This window comes from Piliocolobus tephrosceles, chromosome X (assembly GCF_002776525.5).
Source record: "Piliocolobus tephrosceles isolate RC106 chromosome X, ASM277652v3, whole genome shotgun sequence".
Taxonomy (NCBI): domain Eukaryota; kingdom Metazoa; phylum Chordata; class Mammalia; order Primates; family Cercopithecidae; genus Piliocolobus; species Piliocolobus tephrosceles.
Genome location: NC_045455.1, coordinates 18691267 through 18712033, shown reverse-complemented (window position 1 = coordinate 18712033; position 20767 = coordinate 18691267). Strand labels below are relative to the sequence as shown.

The 20767-nt window shown below is 42.1% G+C and overlaps 1 protein-coding gene across 1 annotated transcript in view; it reads right to left on the bottom strand.

The window, feature by feature from the left end:
- LOC113219596 (multidrug resistance-associated protein 4-like) overlaps nucleotides 1–20767 on the bottom strand; it is a 287215-nt gene that overhangs the window by 205208 nt on the left and 61240 nt on the right. The window contains exon 4 of the mRNA XM_026446541.2: nucleotides 11629–11853. Within this exon, the coding sequence (XP_026302326.1) occupies nucleotides 11629–11853 (225 nt within the window). The remainder of the gene's footprint in view (nucleotides 1–11628; nucleotides 11854–20767) is intronic.

Genomic DNA, 20767 nt, shown 5'->3' with positions numbered 1-20767 from the left:
CTGAAATAGCAGGTCAGGCCGGGGATGGGCCCGGGATGGGGGTTTTTGTTAAGCACACAGGTGACAGATGGCAGATGCCGGAGCCCCCCAGTCTAGCATATGCCCTCACCCTGCATCTACTCAGTAAGGAACTTAATCAGGCATTTCCTACAGCCCACATGACCACACCCTGTACTGTACGCTTGGAGCTCCCAGCTCCACAGCTCATAAACATCTGGGCTATTCAACTAACAGAGACAGTGGGCTCTGGCCACAGCTAAATGGCTTATACCGTAACAGCCCACTCCTCTGCCCCAGAACTGTACAACACTAGGAGGCAGATGCTTCCAGACACCAAGCATTGCCTTGGCTCTGAGCCAGGACACCACTTTCCTACTGTGGCAGTGAACTGAAGTCCAAACACAGCACAGCAGCCCTGCTGAGCAAAGGGGCGGAGATCAGAGCCTAGGTTAGTTAAAGCCACTGGCATCTGCATGGCCCTGGACAGTAAGGAGGTATCAGAAGGGAAGGGCCCCAGAAGGCTATGGGGTGGGGGTGCTGCAAGTCCTTGGCTGATGCACAGGCACAGGTCAAGGCCACCCAAGCCTTAACAGAGAGCTAGTGCTAAGGAGTGAGCTGAATAGAGATACTGAAGGTCAAGCTGAGGTGAGATACTGAAATTCTCACCGGACCAGGGTGCAGAAACCTCATTTACATATCATTAACACACCCAGCATACAGTTGAAACACCAGAGAGACCATGTCTTAGAATTCAAGAGCACTATCCAGAAAAATAATTCTCAAACAGGGCACTTTTGCCCCCCAGGAGAGATTTGGCAATGACTGGTGGCACTACTGGTTGTTACAACTAGAGGGACGCTTTCTAGTGGGTAGAGGCCACAGATGCTGTGCAACATCTTACAATGCATGGAACAGCCTCTCCATCCCCAAAGAGAATTATTTAGCCCTAAATGTCAGGTGCTACTCAGGTTGAGAAACTCTACACTAAGAAAGAGTTAACTCTAAACTTGCCCAAGAAAAAACAAGCACTACCTAACAAGGGCCGCAAATGGCACATGGTTTGAATTCTGAGTCCCATCAAGTTAGAGAAGCTTGGAAAACACCTTAAAATTTCCAAAGTTCTGCCCTAACAAAGCATAAAAAACAGGCCTATGAGTTCAGCCAGTTAATATGCTATTAGAGTAAAATTCAATACTTTTTAGAATTATCAGAAGTCAGACATAAAATATATCATCCAAAATGTCCAGAATAAAAAATCTTAGACATGCAAGAAAGAAAATTTAACACAGGGCAATAAAGAAAGCAGCATTTATAATAAAAACCAAACTCCTCGAATATATAAATAATAAAAGCAAATCAAAGTAGGCACAAACATTGGAGTTTAAGATTTACAGAAACAAGTATAAATGTACTCAAAGGGTTAATATGTTCAAAGAAACTGAGGGAAAATATGAGTAAAGAGATAGAGATTTTCAGCAAAAAAAGTGTAGTGTGTGTGTGTTTTTTTTTTTTTTGGGAAAGAGTCTCACTTTGTCACAGAGGCTGGAGTACAATGGTGTGATCTCAGCTCACTGCAACTTCTGCCTCCCGGGTTCAAGCGATTGATTCTCCTGCCTCAGCCTCCCGAGTAGCTGGGATTACAGACGCCCGCCACCACACCCAGCTAAATTCTGTATTTTTAGTAGAGACAGGGTTTCACCATGTTGGCCAGGCTGGTCCCAAACTCCTGACCTCATGTGATCTGCCTGCCTCGGCCTCCCAAAGTGTTGGGATTACAGGCCACCATGCCTGGCCAGTGTAAAATATTTTTAAAAGAACCCAATAAACACTCTAGAGCTGCAATACTGAAATGAGAAAGAAAGAAGAAAAAAAAAAAAAATCACTGGCTGGGCTTACTAGCAGTTTAAAAACATAGAGAATATTGAATAAAAATGAAAAAAGACTGTCCTATAAGACAATCTCAAATAGTTTAATATATATGTAATAGGAGTCCAAGAAAAACAAGAGTGTGAGAATAAGTCAAAAAAATTGATAAAATGGTTAAATATTTCCTAACTTTACAATAATAAAACAAATCAAATCAAAGATCCAAGAAGCTCAGCAAACTCCGAGAAGCATAAATACCACGTAAATTATACCTAGGATCATTATCAATCCTCTAGAAAATCAGTATCAAAGAGAAAAAAAAAAAAGAAAAAAACATAGAAACATTACATACAAGGTAATAAAGATACAACTGATGGCTAACTTCTTATCGGAAAGAACGAAGGCCAGTTGACAATGGAACACCTTTGGGGGGAGAGGGGCAGACACCACCAGCTATCACCCAGAATTCAACATATAGCAACCATGTGCTTTAAAAGGTAAAAAAAAATTTGTCCAGATTAAAGAACAAAATGAGAGAATTCATCGCCAGCAGACTTTTACTATAAGAAATGTTGGCCAGGCATGGTGGCTCACGCCAGTAATCTCAGCACTTTGGGAAGCCAAGGCAGGTGGATCACTTGAGGTCAGGAGTTCAAGACCAGCCTGGGCAACATAGCAAAACCCCATCTCTACTAAAAATACAAAATTTAGCCAGATGTGGGGTCACACGCCTATAATCCCAGCTACTCAGGAGGCTGAGGCAGGAGAATCACTTGAACTCAGCAGGCAGAGGTTGCAGTGAGCCGAGGTTGCGCCACTGTACTCCAGTCTGGGTGACAGAGCGAGACTGTGTCTCAAAAAAAAGAAAAGAAAGAAATGCTAATAGATGTTTTACATGCTGAAAAGAAATTCTATCAAATGGAAACCTGGAGCTAAGGGAAGGAATGAAGAGCACCAGAAATGGTACTTCAGTGGGTAAAAACTATTTTTTTTTTCTTCTTTTAAATTGCAGAAAGACAACTGAATAATTAAAGCACAAATATTGTACGGTGGTGAAAGTGAGGGGATATTAAATACAAATAAACCTTAAGCACAAATGAATCCAGTAAGAAACTTTTAAATACAAGTGAATCCAGTAAGTCAGGATGCAAAAAGTTCATGACTAAAGAGAAAAAGAGACAAACTCTCATAACTGGAGATTTTAACTTCTCTCCCTCTCCCCACCCCCCCCCCCCCCCCACACACACACAGAGTATATTTGTTTCTGTTCAAAGGCATGATTATCTAAATAGCTATCCTAAGGAAAAAGCCGAAAATTACTGCAACTTAATGCACTTTAGCAAGGTTTCAGGAAACAAAGCAAAAATACAAAAATAAATTGTATTTCTATATACTAACAACAAATGGTAAGTGAAAATTTAAAATACCATTTATGGCTGGGCACAGTGGCTCACTCCTGTAATCCCAGCACTTTGGGAGGCCAAGAATGGCTCACTCCTGAAATCCCAGCATTTTGAGAGGCCGAGGTGGGTAGATCACCTGAGGTCAGGAGTTCGAGACCTGTCCAACATAGTAAAATCCCGTCTCTACTAAAAATACAAAAATGAGTTGGGTGCAGTGGCACACGCCTGTAATCCCAGCTACTCAGGAGGCTGAGGCAGAAGAATTGCTTGAACCCGGGAGGCGGAGGTTGCAGTGAGCCAAGATCGTGCCACTGCACTCCAGCTTGGGCAATTTTTTGAATTTTTTTAATTCAAAAAAAATTAAATACATAAATAAAATACCATTTATAACAGCACAAATGATACTTTTAATTACGGCATTCTTTTTAAATGCTAAGGAATAAAAATATAACAAATGATCTTTAAGATCTCTATCCTAATAATTACAAGGAGAGTTAAAGATCTAGGGCTTGGAGTCAGTGGCTCATGCCGGTAATCCCAACACTTTGGCACGACGAAACAGGAGAATCAATTGAGTTCAGGAGTTCAAGATCATCCTGGGCAACACAGTGAGACTCCATCTCTACTTCAGAAAAAAAAGAAAAAAGAAAGAAATTTATAAAGATCTAGATAACTGAGGAAAAGGTAAATACACCATTTTCTTAGACTGCAAATCTAAATAATGTTAAGATGCCCACTCTCTCTAAGTCTATAAATTTAACAAAATTCCAGTGCATAACCCAACAGTTTCCTGTAAAACTTGAAAAGCTGATTCTGAAGGCAATATGAAAATGGAAGAGACTTACAATAGCAAAAACAATCATAAAAAAAAAAAAACAGGTTGGGTAACTTTCAGTATTTGATTTATAAAGCTATAGTAATTAAGACAATTTGCTATGAAGAATAGATTCTATCCACCTGACTATTAAAGTAAAACAAAAGAAAATATAGATCAACAAAACAGAAAAGAAGATCCAGAAACAGATTCACACACAAATGGCCATTTAATCTACAACATTTTCTCCAACTTAATTCAGTGGGGGAAATAGTCTTCAACAAGTTGTTATCAGGAAACTGGCTCTGAAAAGTGAATGCACTTCTCTAAGATTTTACAGCTTAGAAAATGGCAACATTGAGATGTGAACTCAGGTCTGACTGCTCTGAGTCCGTGATAGCTCTCAGAGTCCACACTCAATCTCTACCCTTGCCAATCTGCCACTAGCAGACTTCATGGAGTCTTCTGCAAAGTGCCTGGACACCTGACTCAGCACCTGGGCTCTCCTGCATATGAGATTCCCAGACCAGATGTTAGGACACTCGGGCTGATGAGCAGGTACCATGCTTGAGATTTATACCTACAAGTCCGAAGGAGTTATTCACTAGTGAGGGGGATTAAACCCGCAACCCATATGCTATCTCTGTGAACTGGAAGGTCTTAGTTATAAAGCGTAAAATTAAGTTGAACACGCATTTGAGGCCTATTAGTATCACATAGGAGCTTTTAAAATTTCTCTATAGCAATTAATTCCGAATGTTTAGGGGAAGAGTCCAGACACCAGTGTTATTTTGAATATTTCCCCTCATGAATACAACAGAGAACAGTTTGAGGAACCACTGAGCTAAAGCATTTTCTTCCAGTTTGTACCCACACCCCAGTGAGGCAAATAAAATTATCAGATGGTGGGACGCATCTGACACTCCTAAATCTTCAGCAGCAGCAATTTCCTCTTGGAAAAATCCAAACAAAACAAGTCTTCCCTCCTTAACTTGCTTTCTTAGCTCAAACTCCAAGCTACGGAAAGTTAACTTGGCTCCTCTTAAGCTATTCCCTAGCAAACTAGAAGACTGACAAATTGTCCCTTGATGAGACTAACGTCTCACAAAATGCCCAGGTACAATTCAAGTTCACATCGGAAGTAAAACCAAAAAATGGGGGGGGGGAAGTTTTTGAAGCAAACATTTTAATGTATTATAGACAATGTAAGAAGCACTACTGCTTCATTCTAATTTTGTCAGAAACTTAGAAAACAACATTAGAAGAGGAAGTCCAACCAGAGTATCACATGTGTCCAGGGAGATAAATCTACCTCCACACACACCACGCAGTTTCACTTTGACAACACTCTCAAGAGGCTCCCTACGAATCCTCAGAAAGGAAACCTATCTACAGATTAATAGACAAAAGGTTAGTTTGAACCATATGAAATTGCTAGTTTTGTAAAAAGGCCCAAAGGAGTTGAATATATGTAATTTCTTTTTTTTAAAGAAGAGTCTTGCTATGTCACCCCTGCTGGAGTGCAGTGGCATAGATCTCAGCTCACTACAACCTCCGCCTCCTGGGTTCAAGCAATTCTTGTGCCTCAGCCTCCCGAGTAGATGGGCTCACAGGTGTGCATGACCATGCCAAGCTAATTTTTATATTTTTAGTAGAGACACGGTTTCACCATGTTGGTCAGGCTGCTCTCGAACTCCTAGCCTCAAGTGAGCCACCCACCTCAGCCTCCCAAAGTGCTGGGATTACAGGTGTGAGCCAATGCACCCGGCCCTGAATACTGTAATTTCATACTATTCAGTCTAAATATAAAGCAATATAGAGTCTAAAGTGAAATAAAATTAGCTTTAAATAAAAACAAAAGTTCTGTTTTAAAACTATAACCACAACATTGTATGGCTCAGATGCTGACAAAATTTTCTATCAATTGTCTTTCTACATCCACTGAGAAAACCCAGAGGGAGACAGGGCAGGAAGACTGGGATGCAGCTGGAGAGCTACAGGGGGCTGCAATCTTCTCACCATCGGCACACGATGGTGCATTTATTTTTTTACTTCAGGTTCTACTTATTGCATAGGGTGGCAGACATGACTTGGGAAAGGTGCACAAGCCCGGCCTCTCTGTGCATCATGGGAGGGCGCTTTCTACTTCCCACTCAGTCTGTGGCTGAGGCTGTCTGCTGCTCTGACCACTGACCTAAAAATATACCTGACCTGCAGCAATGCCAGAAAAGAGAAGGAAAAGATCAAGGCCATGCACAGTGGCTCACACCTGTAATCCCAGCACTTTAAGAAGTCAACACAGGCAGATCACCTGAGGTTTGGAGTTTGCAACCAGCCTGGCCAAAATGGTGAAACTCCATCTCTGCTAAAAATGTACCACCATGCCTGTAATCCCAGCTACCTGGGAAGCTGAGGCATGGGTATCACTTGAACCCGGGAGGTGGAGGATGCACTGAGCTAAGATCATGCCACTGTGCTGTAGCCCGGGCGACAGAGTATGACTCCATCTCAAACAAAAAAAATAAAGCCAGGTGTGATGGCTCACACCTGTAATCCTAGTACTTTGGGAGGCCAAGGCAGGAGGATCTCTTGAGCCCAGGAGTTTGAGACTGGTCTGGGCAACATAGAGAGACCTTGTCTCAAAAAAAAAAAAAGAACAAGAAAGAAATGGTCAAAAGGAGAGGGCTCTCAAATGACAGGATTAAAAGAAATGTAAATTCTTTTAATTTAATGTAAAATAATTATGACTTGTGACTGATGACATTCTAACATGAGCAAGTACTATTGCCATGAGGAGCCCGTATTCTTAATGTCAATCTGTTGATCTCACTTAAAATACAGCCTGTGCTGCACAGTCTCTTTATTTGGTAAAAGTTATAAGAAATAACACAAGGAACCTGAACAAACCACCATGAACCATTTCAACAGACCACCCTTGGAGCCATCAATCCAAATTAAAGCTAGTCATGATTCATATAAACACCTCATTTAGTTCTCAAGTTAAACAGACAAATTATTAAAGAATAAGTGGGAATGTAAAATGGTGTGGCCACTGTGAAAAACAATATGGTAGTTCCTCAAAAAATTAAACATAGAATTACCACATAACCCAGCAACCCCACTTCTAAATATATACTCCAGTGTATTAAAATCAAGGACTCAGCCAGGTACGATGGCTCACGCCTGTAATCCCAGCACTCTGGGAGGCCGAGGTGAGCAGATCGCGAGGTCAGTAGTTTGAGATCAGTCTGGCCAACATGGTGAAACTCTGTCTCTAGTAAAAATACAAAAATTAGCCTGGCATGGTGCCAGGTGCCTGTAGTCCCAGCTACTTAGGAGGCTGAGGCAGGAGAATCGCTTGAACCCAGGAGGCAAAGGTTGTAGTGAGCCAAGATCATGCCACTGCACTCCTGCTGGGGAGACAGAGTAAGACTCCGTCTCAAAAATAAAAATAAATGAAAACAAAAAGCAAGGACTCAAAGAGATAACTGTACATTGGTGTTCATAGCAGCAATGTTCACAATAGCTACAAGGCAGAAATAACCCAAATGTCCAGTGGCAGATGGATGGACAAACAAAATGTGGCATATCCAAGTAATGGAATATTATTCACCCTTTCAAAGGAATTAAATTCTGGCATACAATACAGCACAGATAATCCCTGAAGACCTTATGCTCCATGAAGTGAGCCAGGCACAAAGTAACAAATACCATAGGATTCTACTTCTATGAAATACCTAGAGTCATCAAATTCATGGAGCTGGAAGCAGCAGGGTGGTAACCGTGGAGAAGGGGGAGTGGAGAATCAGCGCCTACTGGGTACAGAGTTTCCACCCAGGAAGATGAACAAATTCTGTCGATGGATGGTGGGGTTGGAGGCACAGTGATGTGAATGTACTTAATGCCAATGAACTATTGTACACTTAAAAAGAGTTAAAATGGTCAATTTTGTATTATGCATATTCTACTACAGTAAGAAAAAAAATAATGATGAAAAAGCCTAAAGTAATTTTACCAAAGCTGTGAAAAAGTAAATAAATGACAAGTCATTTGCAGACATCCCACAAGATCATTCAACACTAAATGACGACGATGGGCTCCGCAGTCATTCCATTTGCAACACCCAACCTGATTTCTGCCAGACCAGGAATTAGGATGTGGGGCCTCAGTGGAAACTGCAGCATTGCAGAGGGCCCTTTCAGAGCCCTGCTGCAGAGCCAGTCTCTGGCCCAAGGAAGCAGCCCACAGGTGAGAAGGAAGTGTCTTATTTCTTCACCTGGGCATGTTTCCACATACAAGACAGGACATGAGGATATTCGTCTTTCCCACATTTCTGGGATTTCAGGTTAAGTCTTATGGTTTAACCCAAGCAATTTTTGACTTTGTAAAGAGACAATACTTCTAAGATAATCAAACTGGTAAATTAATACCTTTGGGAGATGTTTACATGCAGGTAAGCAAATTTGTTGAGTTAGATCAGATTTCCCAAAGGCTATTTCCAAAGCGTTAGTGGAAAAGAGCAAGAAAAACAGGTGAACAATATCTCACTTGTACAAAGAGCTGTGTTTTACTGAACCACTACCTCAAACCGGACTTCATGTAGGGTGTTTTTAAAGTTTGCAAGTGGAGTGTTAGTGAAAATTTTTATGAATTTATTAGAAGTATGATCTTGAAAGACAAAAAACTAGCTAATTTATAGAAAAACCTCAGTATTCTTCTCCTAAATGGCAGAAGAGAGTACAGGAGAAAAACACAGATGATGGTGCTGCTGATGATGCTGGTGATGGTGGTGGTGGTGGTGGTGAAGACCCCTTGACTAGTGTGTACAAGCCTTGTTATCATTTTCACATCACACATCAGGAATCCGGGCAAACCTGTTACACTGTACCAAAGACACTAAGACACGAGGCCTCCAGGATGCACAGAATTACAAGATCAATTCACCCATGTCAAAGGAAGACTTGGGGAGGACACCTTATGGAAGCTCTGGATAAGTGACGACGAGGTTAAAGAAGAATACTTTAAATTTAAATGAGCTGGGTGCGGTGGCTCACACCTGTAATCCCAGCACTTTGGGAGGCCAAGACGGGCAAATCGCGAGGTCAGGAGTTCAAGACCAGCCTGGCCAACATGGTGAAATCCCATCTCTACTAAAAACACAAAAATTACCTGGGCGTGGCGACACATGTCTGTAATCCCAGCTACTTGGCAGGCTGAGGCAGGAGAATCGCTTGAACCCGGGAGGTGGAGGTTGCAGTGAGCAGAGGTTGCACCACTGCACTCCAGCCTGGGTGACAGCAAGACTTGGTTTAAAAAAAATTTTTTTAATGGCTTAAAAAAATGGCCCAGGACAAAGAGATATTCAGGACTGATTTAATGACAAGTTCTTTAGCTCTTGACACTAGCATCTCTACGGCAACTGCTTTGTAAAGCAACCAGAAATCCTGCTCCTTCTATAACAGGCAAGACCAGGGCAAACTATGGTATAATATATGGCATATCTCAATACAAAAGCACAAATAAAATAAGAAAATATCAAATCAGGTCTTATCATTATTACTGCCCTGATGGGAAAGAAAATACAGTCAGCCTTCTGTATGTGTGGGTTCTGCTTCCCTGGACTCAACCAACCTGGGGTTGAAAATATTCGGGGGAAACAAAACAGGTGATTGTGTCTGTACAGAACACTCACAGATTTTTTTCTTGTCACTATTCCCTAAACATTTATTTATAATACCTAATATAATGTATATTTACATTACATAATGAACAATTATATAATATACAATTTACAATGTACAATTATATAATGTACAATGTACATTATATAACTGTACCCAATGTACATTGTATATTGTACATTATATAATGTATATTTACATTGTATTAGGTATTATAAGTAAGCCAAGATGATTTAAAGTACATGGGAGTGCATCCATTTAAAAAAAAAAAAAATCTTGTCCTTTGCAGCCACATGGATGCAGCTGGAGACCATTATCCTAAGCGAATTAACACCAGAACAGAAAACCAAATACCAGATGTTCTCACTTATTTTTTTTTTTTTTTTTTTTTTTTGAGACTTAGTTTCGCTCTGTCGCCCAGGCTGGAGTGCAGTGACCGGATCTCAGCTCACTGCAAGCTCCACCTCCCGGGTTTACGCTATTCTCCTGCCTCAGCCTCCCGAGTAGCTGGGACTACAGGTGCCCACCACCTCGCCCGGCTAGTTTTTTGTATTTTTTTAGTAGAGACGGGGTTTCACCGTGTTAGCCAGGATGGTCTGGATCTCCTGACCTCGTGATCCGCCCGTCTCAGCCTCCCAAAGTGCTGGGATTACAGGCTTGAGCCACCGCGCCTGGCCCAGATGTTCTCACTTATAAGTGGCAGGTAATCATTGGGTACAGACGGACATAAAGATGAGAACAAAGACACCGCAGACTACAAGAGCGGGGAGAGAGGGAATGCAGCAAGGGCTGAAAAACTACCTATTAGGTACCACATTCACGGCCTGGGAGATGGGAGCATCCATACCCCAAACCTCAGCATCACACCATACACCCGTGGAAAAAACATGCACCTCTACCCCGAATCTAAAAAAGATGAAATTATTTAAAATAAATAAATAAAATGCCATATATGGGAGGGTATGAATAAGTTATATGCAAATACTATGCCACTTTATATCAAGGACTTAAGCATCCTCCGATTTTTTGTATCCTCAAGAGGTCCTATAACCAATCCCATACGAATACCAAGGGACAACTGTTTAATGTAAAAACTTACTGTGAATGAAAACCAACCAGAAAACAGAAACACTGTAAGTTCTCCCCAAAATTGTGAAAAACAATAAAAAATTCAAAGTGTTATCCCAAACATCCAACTATTTTCTTAAATACCATTAAAAACAACCACAACTAGATTTAGAATATAAAGAAAGCCTGTATCTGAAATGGATTCCATTTACATTTTTCTTCAGTTAAGAAAATTATATGGAATATGACTAAATGGTTCATTTAAAAAATACAAGAATTCTCTTTCTCAAATATATTCTTTTCTCCTAGATTTAATTTCATAGATCCAATTTCACTGAAGTTCACTTCTTAATACAACTGTGATGTAAGTGAAGGTTTTAATGAACAACAACAAAAATTTCCATAAATACAACTATGAGATTGAGGCAAAGAAACACTGAAAACCAATTTGATATTTTTAATTAGATTTCATTATAAATTTAGTATTCTACAACAGCCTGTTATCAAAGGCAGCCGTGCCCTGACAGCAGTAGAAAACGTTCATTATACACTGGAAAATTTTGCATAAAGAAAAAAACATTGGCCTGATGCAAATAGCAAGCTTCTCTAGTAAGGTGTAAATGATTCTATTTACAGAAGTTTTCTTCTTTTTTCTTTTTTTAGAGACAGGGTCTTGCTCTGTCACCCAGGCTGGAGGGCAGTGGCTATTTATGCAGTATTTAATTTACATAAAACTTTCCCAGAATGCTTCTGATGCTTCAGGTGAGGTACACGTTTAATGCTGAATGTCACTTACCTTCCGATAAACCATATGGCACATGGCTATTCGTAACCTCATCCCAGCACACTGAACGTGATAAAAATATAAGTGATGCAGTATAGCCAAAATGAGCGTGCAAACAGTCAGCACCGTGGCATAGGCGTACGCTGTGTTCAAAGCCACAGAATCCATGGGATCGTAATTTTCAAAATAATTAATAATTTTTCCCAAAAATATGGGCTGGATTACTTTGGCACTTTCCTAAAAGAAGGAAAAAAAAGCCTTTAATTAGACATCAAGACCACACCATTTCTTCTTTTTCTTTTTTCAGATGTTGCTCGCTCTGTCACCCATCCTGGAGTAAAGTGGCACAATCCTAGCTCCCAGCAGCCTCGAAATCCCTGACTCAAGCAATCCTCACGCCTCAGCCTCCCAAGTAGCTAGGACTACAAGTGCACATCATCATGTAGAGCTTTTTTCTTTTTTTTCTGTCAAGACAGGGTCTCACTATGTTGCCCAGGCTGGTCTTAAAACTCCTAGGCTCAAGTGATCCTCCCACCTCAGCCTCCCAAAGTGCTGGGATTACAGATGTGCGCCACCGCACCCAGACTCATTTTTTCTTAACACAAGTTTTACTTTTATATTTTCAAAGTGCAACATTCATCACTAATCTAAAAGAAAAGGAGAACTGTTTTCTTCTTTAAGACAAGCTGATAGGAGTTTTAACCTGAAATCAAAATTCTAATTTCAAAGTCAATAAAGTTTTAGTACACTGTGCTTGGTACACTGTAGGTGCTCAGTATGACAAACAGTGCTTTAAAGCACGCTTGGCAAACTACCAAATTAAGTCTTGGCCTAAGGTGAATAAGAAAACAAGTGACCAAAGAGAAATAAGGAATTTGCTTACAAATGGACACCCCAGCTCTCACCCCACTTCCTCTAACTCTTGACATCCCAGCCCACAGGAAAGTTGAGAAGGCTCGTGTATGGGAGGCCACCACTCTTGTGACCTTCTTCACTGTTAAGAGCCTTTATGAACGGAGATAATGGCACAAACCCACATCAGAAAATCAGACTCTCCAATTGTTCCCAATCCAAACTCCACGTGTCAATAGATCTAAGACAACCAAGTCCAGCTTCAATTGGAGTGGGGAAAAGAGCCAGGCTTGGGAGGATTCCAGGCTCTTGGACCCACAGGACATTGCTTCAATGTTTCTGCCCCCTACAAGCCTAGATTTGCCCAGAAGAACCGCCACTTTGGCTCAGGTAGTGCAGAGTCAAAAATTAAACACACCAGAAATTGACCTCAAAGGTAATGTCATCAGTAGTTCTCTAATCAGTCATACTTTGAAGATCCTGGTTTTGAAGTAATATTAATAATCATCTATTCCCCAAGGCAAAATTAAAACCCCACACCAATGAGCTGGGAACAAGACATAGGGAATGCAATGTTAACCTCCAAGACTAAGGCAAAGAAACAGCAGAATACAGCTTGAGCCATGGTTTGAGGTAAGCAAAGGAGCTTTCCTTTACCCTCCCTGCCAAATGAGCACTTCACCCCATAATCTACTTCCTCCCTCTAGAAACCCTTGTAAGGGACCCTTTTCCCCCATCAAGGAGAACCAAACACTCATTGCAAATCCAGGTCACCAAAGGTAAACATGTAGGCCTTTGACATCATTTCCTCCTGACTTCTCAGAAGACAAAATGCAAAAAGGTTGAAAATCTTTTCAGACCTTGACTTTGAAAAACAACTTTTCCTTTTAAGCAATCTCTCCTTCTTAACAAAGACATAATAAACACCTGACAGATTTGCTACTGATAGCTGTTTTTTGTCTATCATAAGTGAGGGAAGAAGAATCAATAAAAAACAAAAACAAAATTAACACACACTTCCATCCCAAACAACTAGCGCTGGATCAGGATATTTACAGAAGACATTCCCATTCCTCAAATGGGCCATGATATTAAATCTCAACACTCCTGTCCTAGTATGCATACACACACAGACACACACACACACAAACTCACAGACTTCACCAACCACGTTGCCTTCCAGGAGGTCATGGAAGTTTTCCCCTATGATACAGAAATCAGAAAATACCATTTAGTTGAAGAATTATGAATAAGATGATCAGATATCAAGAATGCAGAGGCTCACTGTTACATTTCCAGCATGCCCAATCATTCAAGAGGCACTAAGAGTTTATGGAAGAGTCCCCAGTACAATGGGTCATAACACGGACTGTGTAGACTTTACTGAGATGAAAATCTGGAAGTTTACATCAAAAAGCAAGAAGGCGCATGTATACATATGTAACAAACCTGCATGTTGTGCACATGTACCCTAGAACTTAAAGTATAATAAAAAAAAAAAATTAGCAAGAAGACCAAACTGTACACATGGGCAGCCCCAGCTCAGGAGTGCCAAGGGGAACCAGGGCCGCAGCAGACACACCTGGGCTATCAGCCAGAAGCTCAGTGCTAACTCTTTGCGTTTCTAAATGTTCCTGAAACTTCTCACGGTCCCTGGGAGTCACTGTTACCTGTTAACACACTTCTCCATTTCAGCCTAGGGTGAGTACAATTCAAACGGCAAGACGGATGGCCCCCAGAGGAAATAACAGATGCAATAAACCCAGCAAAAGAGAATGCAAAAGGCAAGCAGGTCACGACCACCTAATTGTCCAGATTTCCCTGCCGAGGGACGGCATTTAATAATCCAGTCAAGTCAACGGGCTCACTGGTGAGTAATGCTGGTTTTTGGTCCATGCCTTTCCACGACCTCTCCATCCCATATCTTAACCCTCAATTAATAAGAAACAAAACAACTGGGAAAATACTCATTATCAAAATTATAACTAACCAAATTTAAACTTTCTAAATATCAGTACCAAGGTCAAAAGTAACTCACATAAATTCTCCATCTTAGAGACCAACCAACCTACGACCTGGTGAAGAGTCTTTTCACAAACAAGCTAAGAATACAGTCCTTACTCCTTCACAGGAATTCTCCTCAACTATGACACCACGGAGATTTTTAAGAGTTCAGTAGGATACTTCAGTGTTTCATACTTCAGGTTCTACCGGAGTCCCAGAGTACTTGAAGGCAGATATTTCTCAATGGAGTATTTGGTACTCAGCCTCCTGACGTTTGAGCCCCATCCCTTGCTTTCTTGCAGTGACACATTACATGTCTAGGCCCAGTGGGCATGCGGCCTCCACGCTCCTGCTCCCCCATGCACTTCAGATATTCCTTGCCCAACTGCACCGCACCTGATTGCATGGGAAGGAAAGAAAACACAAGAAATAGAAACAAGCTACCAAAGAACATGTTTGAGTGAAAAATACAAGCAGAAAAGAGTGAGCTGTGGAAAAATGAGTAAGCAGTTTGTTTTAGAAATGGGGAAATACAGCCGGGCGCAGTGGCTCTCGCCTGTAATCCCAGCACTTTGGGGGGCCAAGGTGGGCAGACCACTTGAGGTCAGGAGTTCAAGACCAGCCTGGCCAACATGGTGAAAACCCATCTCTACCAAAAATACAAAAATTAGCTGGGCATGGTGGCTCGCACCTGTAATCCCAGCTACTGGGGAGGCTGAGGCAGGAGAATCACTTGAATCCAAGAGGTGAGGTTGCAGTGAGCTGAGATGGCACCATTGCACTCCAGCCTGGGGAACAGCACAAGACTTCATCTCAGGAAAAAAAAAAAAAAGAAAGAAAGAAAGAAATGGGGGAACAGGGGACAAAAGTAGGGATGAGAAAGATCCAGAGATAAGGAAGAAAAAAAGTGAATCTGGGGAAATAATAACCATTAAGACTCCAGATATACCTGAAGTCCCCTCTGAATCAGTGCAGTCCTGACTGCATGTTAGAATCACCCGGGAAACTTACAAGCTCACTGACGCCCAGGACCCAACCCCCAGATTTAGGGCCAATTGATCAGGGTGGGGCCTGAGTTCTCCATCCCTGGAAGATTCTGGAGTGTAGAAACCAATGCCTGTACACATCACTATTCTCCTGTCCTGCACTGTCTCTGTGTCTGAGTCTGGAGGGGCTGGAGAACCGCTGTGAAGAACTTTTTTGAGACGGAGTGTCACTATTATTGTCCAGGCTAGAGTGCAGTGGTGCAGTCTCAGCTTACCGCAACCTCTGCCTCCCAGGTTCACGCCATTCTCCTGCCTCAGCCTCCTGAGTAGCTGGGACTACAGGTGTGTGCCACCCCGCCCAACTAATTTTTGTATTTTTTTAGTAGAGACGGGGTTTCACCATATTGGCCAGGCTGGTCTCCAACTTGTGACCTCATGATCTGCCTGCCTTGGCCTCCCAAAGTGCTGGGATTACAGGCATAAGCCACTGCGCCTGACCCTGAAGAACTTTTAAGATCACAAAGGGCTTTTAATCAGAGCTGCTGCCAAATGTCAGGCTTCCAAGAAAACCCCTTAGGAAAAAAGGATGCTGAGATTTCAGTGATGAAACTAAGACCTTCCATTCTGCAGAGCAGGGAAAATTCAATGTTCAGTAAAGACTGTACCTAGCAAACAAAAGGATGAATCATAATTTGTTTTTGTAACTTTAAACAAAATAGTTTAACTAGTTTGTTTGACTTTAAAAAATATATATAGTTTGAAAAGATAGTCCCTGCACATTATTATCTACCCTAAGGACAACATAAACTGCAAAGAAAAAAATTTAATTTATTTTCAGAAATCATATTATGGGTAATGGTATTGATACTGTAAGATAAAATAAATGAGGAAGTATGTTGATATCAAGGGCTGGGATTAGGCTAGTGAGAAAAAAGAACAGATGAAGGGAGAAAAGAGATACAGATGTAAGAGCAAAGCGATGAAGTAAACACCAGTGTCCTGAATCGGATTTGGAAATACCCACATAAATGCATGATGTGTTTATCTTTAAATATAAACATATTAAATATAAACATAAAAGGAGTTAAAGCTGCTAGGAAACATGGTTGATTCCACAGCTGGGGCAAAAACTGTTCAGGGAGCCTAAAACATCTTGTCATACCAGAAAATGAGGAAGCTAGCAAAGACTAATAGTATACATGCAAAAGACTCAGAGCCTGACTTCAACAGACTCCCACTAGCCAAAGAGAGCCAAAGTGTGGCACAGGGATAATAACTATAATGAACAGCACAGCAGAACTGTTTAAATCCATGAGCTCACAATCATACTCATCAAAATAAACAGAACAAGCAATAACAAAAAAACCCATTAACTCCAGAGGAAAATGCTAGAGAATCACTCATTATTTTGAAAATCGGTTTTTAAAAAAAAGTAACAAAATTAATCATTTCTCCTGCCTTTCCCGTAAGTATACTGTAACTCAGGGTATCAAAGAGTTGACAGTGGCAAAGTTTCTCTTTATGCAAATATTTCAGCTAATAAATGAGGAACTGGAATATCACCACTTTGCAAACTCCTAACAAATTAATGGATCTTAAGCAATGATCATGAATGGCTCCAAATATCACACACACACAACCAGACCTAAGCGAGGTATCTCGAAGTGCCAGGTGGCACACACCCCCACCTACAAAGTACTCCTGCCAAAAGGAGGAGGGGGGAAAATAAAACCTGAATCACATCAAGCTTCTAGATCTAACTACTAACTTCTGGTATCAGATGGACATGTTAAATGATACAGCATGCAGGGATGCAGAGGGTCACAAGAGGGGTAGGAGGGATTTGCAATGAGCCCAGTCTAGACCCTGGGAATCTGTACAGGACAAGCAACATGGTTTCTTCAATTAAAAAGTACACATGCGACCGGGCACGGTGGCTCACACCTGTAATCTCAGCACTTTGGGAGGCCAAGGCAGGTGGATCACTTGAGGTCAGGAGTTTGAGACCAGCCTGGCCCCATCCCTACTAAAAATACAAAAATTACCAGGGTGTGGTGGCAGATGCCTGTAATCCCAGCTACTCAGAAGGCTGAGGCAGGAGAATCACTTGAACCCAGGAGGCTGCAGTGTGCCGAGATCGTGCCACTGCACTCCAGCCTGGCGACAGAGTGGGACTCCGTCTCAGGAAAAAAAAAACACCTCATTTCTCAGAGACACATTTAGATAGTTTTCAACTATTTAAAATACAAAGACCAACAAGCAGCATAGATACAAATGGAGAAGCTGCCTGTGTCGTGGTTTGGCCCACACAGAGGATTCCCAAGCTCCTCCTTCCTCCTGCCCCACTGCAGGCTCTAAGTGGGTGGATACTTGCTCAGTTCCCACCACAGTCTCCATGGAGGTGCACACAGGGGACAGATGTGCTGGAAATTTGCAGGCTGTTCTGTTCTAATTAGCATTCGCCTGTAAGAGCACCGTGTTCACCAGTTCACCATTAGACTAGTACTTATTTCTCTGGGCATTATAATCATTCCTTAACTCTGATAATCATTCCTAATCTCACTTGTATTTGAAATTCCAAACTCAAAGACTCCCCGCAAACTGGTGTCACCATCCCTCTTTCTGTTAGTGCCACCATTAGTACCCAGGGAAGGCCCTGCTTGCATTCTGCTTAGTTAAGAGTATATGGCTAGGGAGTTATGAATCCACAGCACGGTTGTTCTGTAACCAGAGGAATTAACCCATTTGTGCCTAGCATTCCATTATTGGAACACTAAGCTTGTGGGAGTTATTTATATTCTACTACTCAAGGTCATCACCAAGGTCTGATTTTTCACACACACATGCACAAAAATTGGCAACCTCTGGCATAAGTGGGTTAAAAAAGGCCCGAATGTCATCACAGAAGCTTTTGACGAAATGCTAGGTTGAGTTTAGAGCTCCCACTATCTAAAATATGAAGATCCACAAGCGGCACAGATACAAGACCAAAAAATGAAAAAGCATCTTCATAAAATCAGTTGTGAAACTAACATTTGTTCTAACTCCATAATTTTTTTTTCTTTTTCTGAGACAGTCTTGCTCTGTCACCCAGGCTGAAGTGCACTGGCATGATCTCAGCTCACTGCAACCTCCACCTCCCAGGTTCAAGCAATTCTCCTGCTTCAGCCTCCTGAGTAGCTGGGATTACAGGCGCCCACCACCATACCCAGTTAATTTTTATATTTTTAATAGATATGGGGTTTCACCAGGTTGGTCAGGCTGGTCTCTAACTCCTGACCTTGTGATCCACCCGTTTTGGCCACCCAAAGTGCTGGGATTACAGGCATGAGCCACTGCACCTGGCCTAATTTTCTTTTTTAGAGACAAGGTCTTGCTTTGTCACCCATGCTGGAGTGCAGTGGTGCAATCATAGCTCACTAAAGCTGGGAACTCCTGGGTTCAAATAATCATCCCTTGGCATGCCAAAATGCTGGGATTACAGGCATAAGCCATCATGCCTGGTCAGTAAATAGCTTTAATGATTGAAAACCCAAAACAGCATCTGAAATGCTTTTGAGATGTTACACTCACTACCTTCATCTTAAGAAATTATTTCCAACTTCTCCAAAACAGCCCAGTGTCAATAGGCAAGTCTGGGAAAACAAGAGTATTTATACTAGAATTCAGGCTGTTTTCACTGCCAGAAGGAAAAGAAGAAAAAAAAAAAATCCAAGGATTACTTCAAGTTGAACTGGGAAGAGCTTTAGCTCCCTGAACTTTACTGCGTCAGAACTAAAAGTTCTACCAGTTATTATATTAAAGACACAAAGTTAAAATGAGCATCATCCACGAGTCACGATGATCATCTAAAAAATAACTGACTACTGTCTAATTTTATACCATAAACCACCAAGACATTGGTGTAAATACAGGACCAACAAGTGCTCTCCTGTGAAAAGCCCAGGCTCCACTTTATATGAGGGGTGCCTGCCGCCAGCACTGTGTGGGTCCATCTTAACACCTTAGCCTGCTGCCCTAATACCTGGGGCCCACCTTGCTAGTGGGAGAGTTCAGATACCAGGACAGAAGACCTGTCCCCATACTAGTGGCTGATCTGGGGTCTTCATCCTTGCCAAGCAAACTGCACACCCACTTCACGATTCAGGCCAAAGGCTTCTAAAACTGCAGAGCTATCATTGCTATGCAGGAAACCCAGAGCCTTTGATAAGTAAAAACAGGGAACTTGACATCTGCCCAGACCATGAGTCAATGTCGTGACCATGCAAGACCACAAACTTCCCCCTCGTCTGTCTGAGGAGGAGACAACTGGGAATGGCGTCTTAACAGCGCGGATGTTGATGAACTTGGTTCAGCAGGGCTGCCACGCCTCATACGTTTGGAGGATGGTACTCAGTGGGAGACAGGTTTCTAAAGGGTTCTTGGTCAGCCAGGCATGGTGGCTTGCGCCTATAATCCCACTACTTTGGGAGGGCAAGGTGGGTCGATGGCTTGAGCTCAGGAGTTCTAGACCAGCCTGGACAACATGGTAAAACTTCATCTCTACTAAAAATACAAAAAATAAGCCAGGCGTGGTGCATGCCTATAGTTACAGCTACTCAGGAGGCTGAGGTAGGAGGACCGCTTGAGCCCAGGGAGATGGAGGTTGCAGTGAGCTGAGATCACACCACTGCATTCCAGCCTGAGTGACAGAGACCCCGCCTCAAAGAAAAACATTAAAAAAAAAAAGGGTTCCTGGTCAACCAGGATGTACCTTGGTGCTCTGACCTGCCCAGCACCCCAGCAACTCTCTAGCATGTCACCTGACTTTCCGGCCCCAGGAGACCTAGGAACCTAGGGTAATTATAATCCCCAATCTCATTTCCCACAGCCATGCCCCACTGCTCCAGGGAGCTCTTAGCATCAGACTTATCCCTAGGCCAAGTTCAAGAACCATGTGCTAGAGACACTGAAGACAGAGTTCTCAAGACAACTTTACGACAGTCTGGAGATGGTTAGGGCTCTAAGTCAGCGTGCCTGAGACTGAATCTGGGCTCTGTCATTTACACTTTGTGTGGCCCTGGGCACATTATATAACTACCTGGCACCCAGTGTCCTCTTCCTGAAAGTAGGGGTAAAAGAATGTCTTCTGACTGAGCATGGTGATTCCTGCCTGTAATCCCAGCACTTTGAGAGGCCAAGGTGGGAGGATCATTTGAGCGCACGAGTCCAAGACCAACCTGGGCAATATAGTGAAACAAAAAATACAAAAATTAACCAGGCATGGTGGTACGCACTTGTGATCCCAGCTACTCGGGAGGATTGCTTGA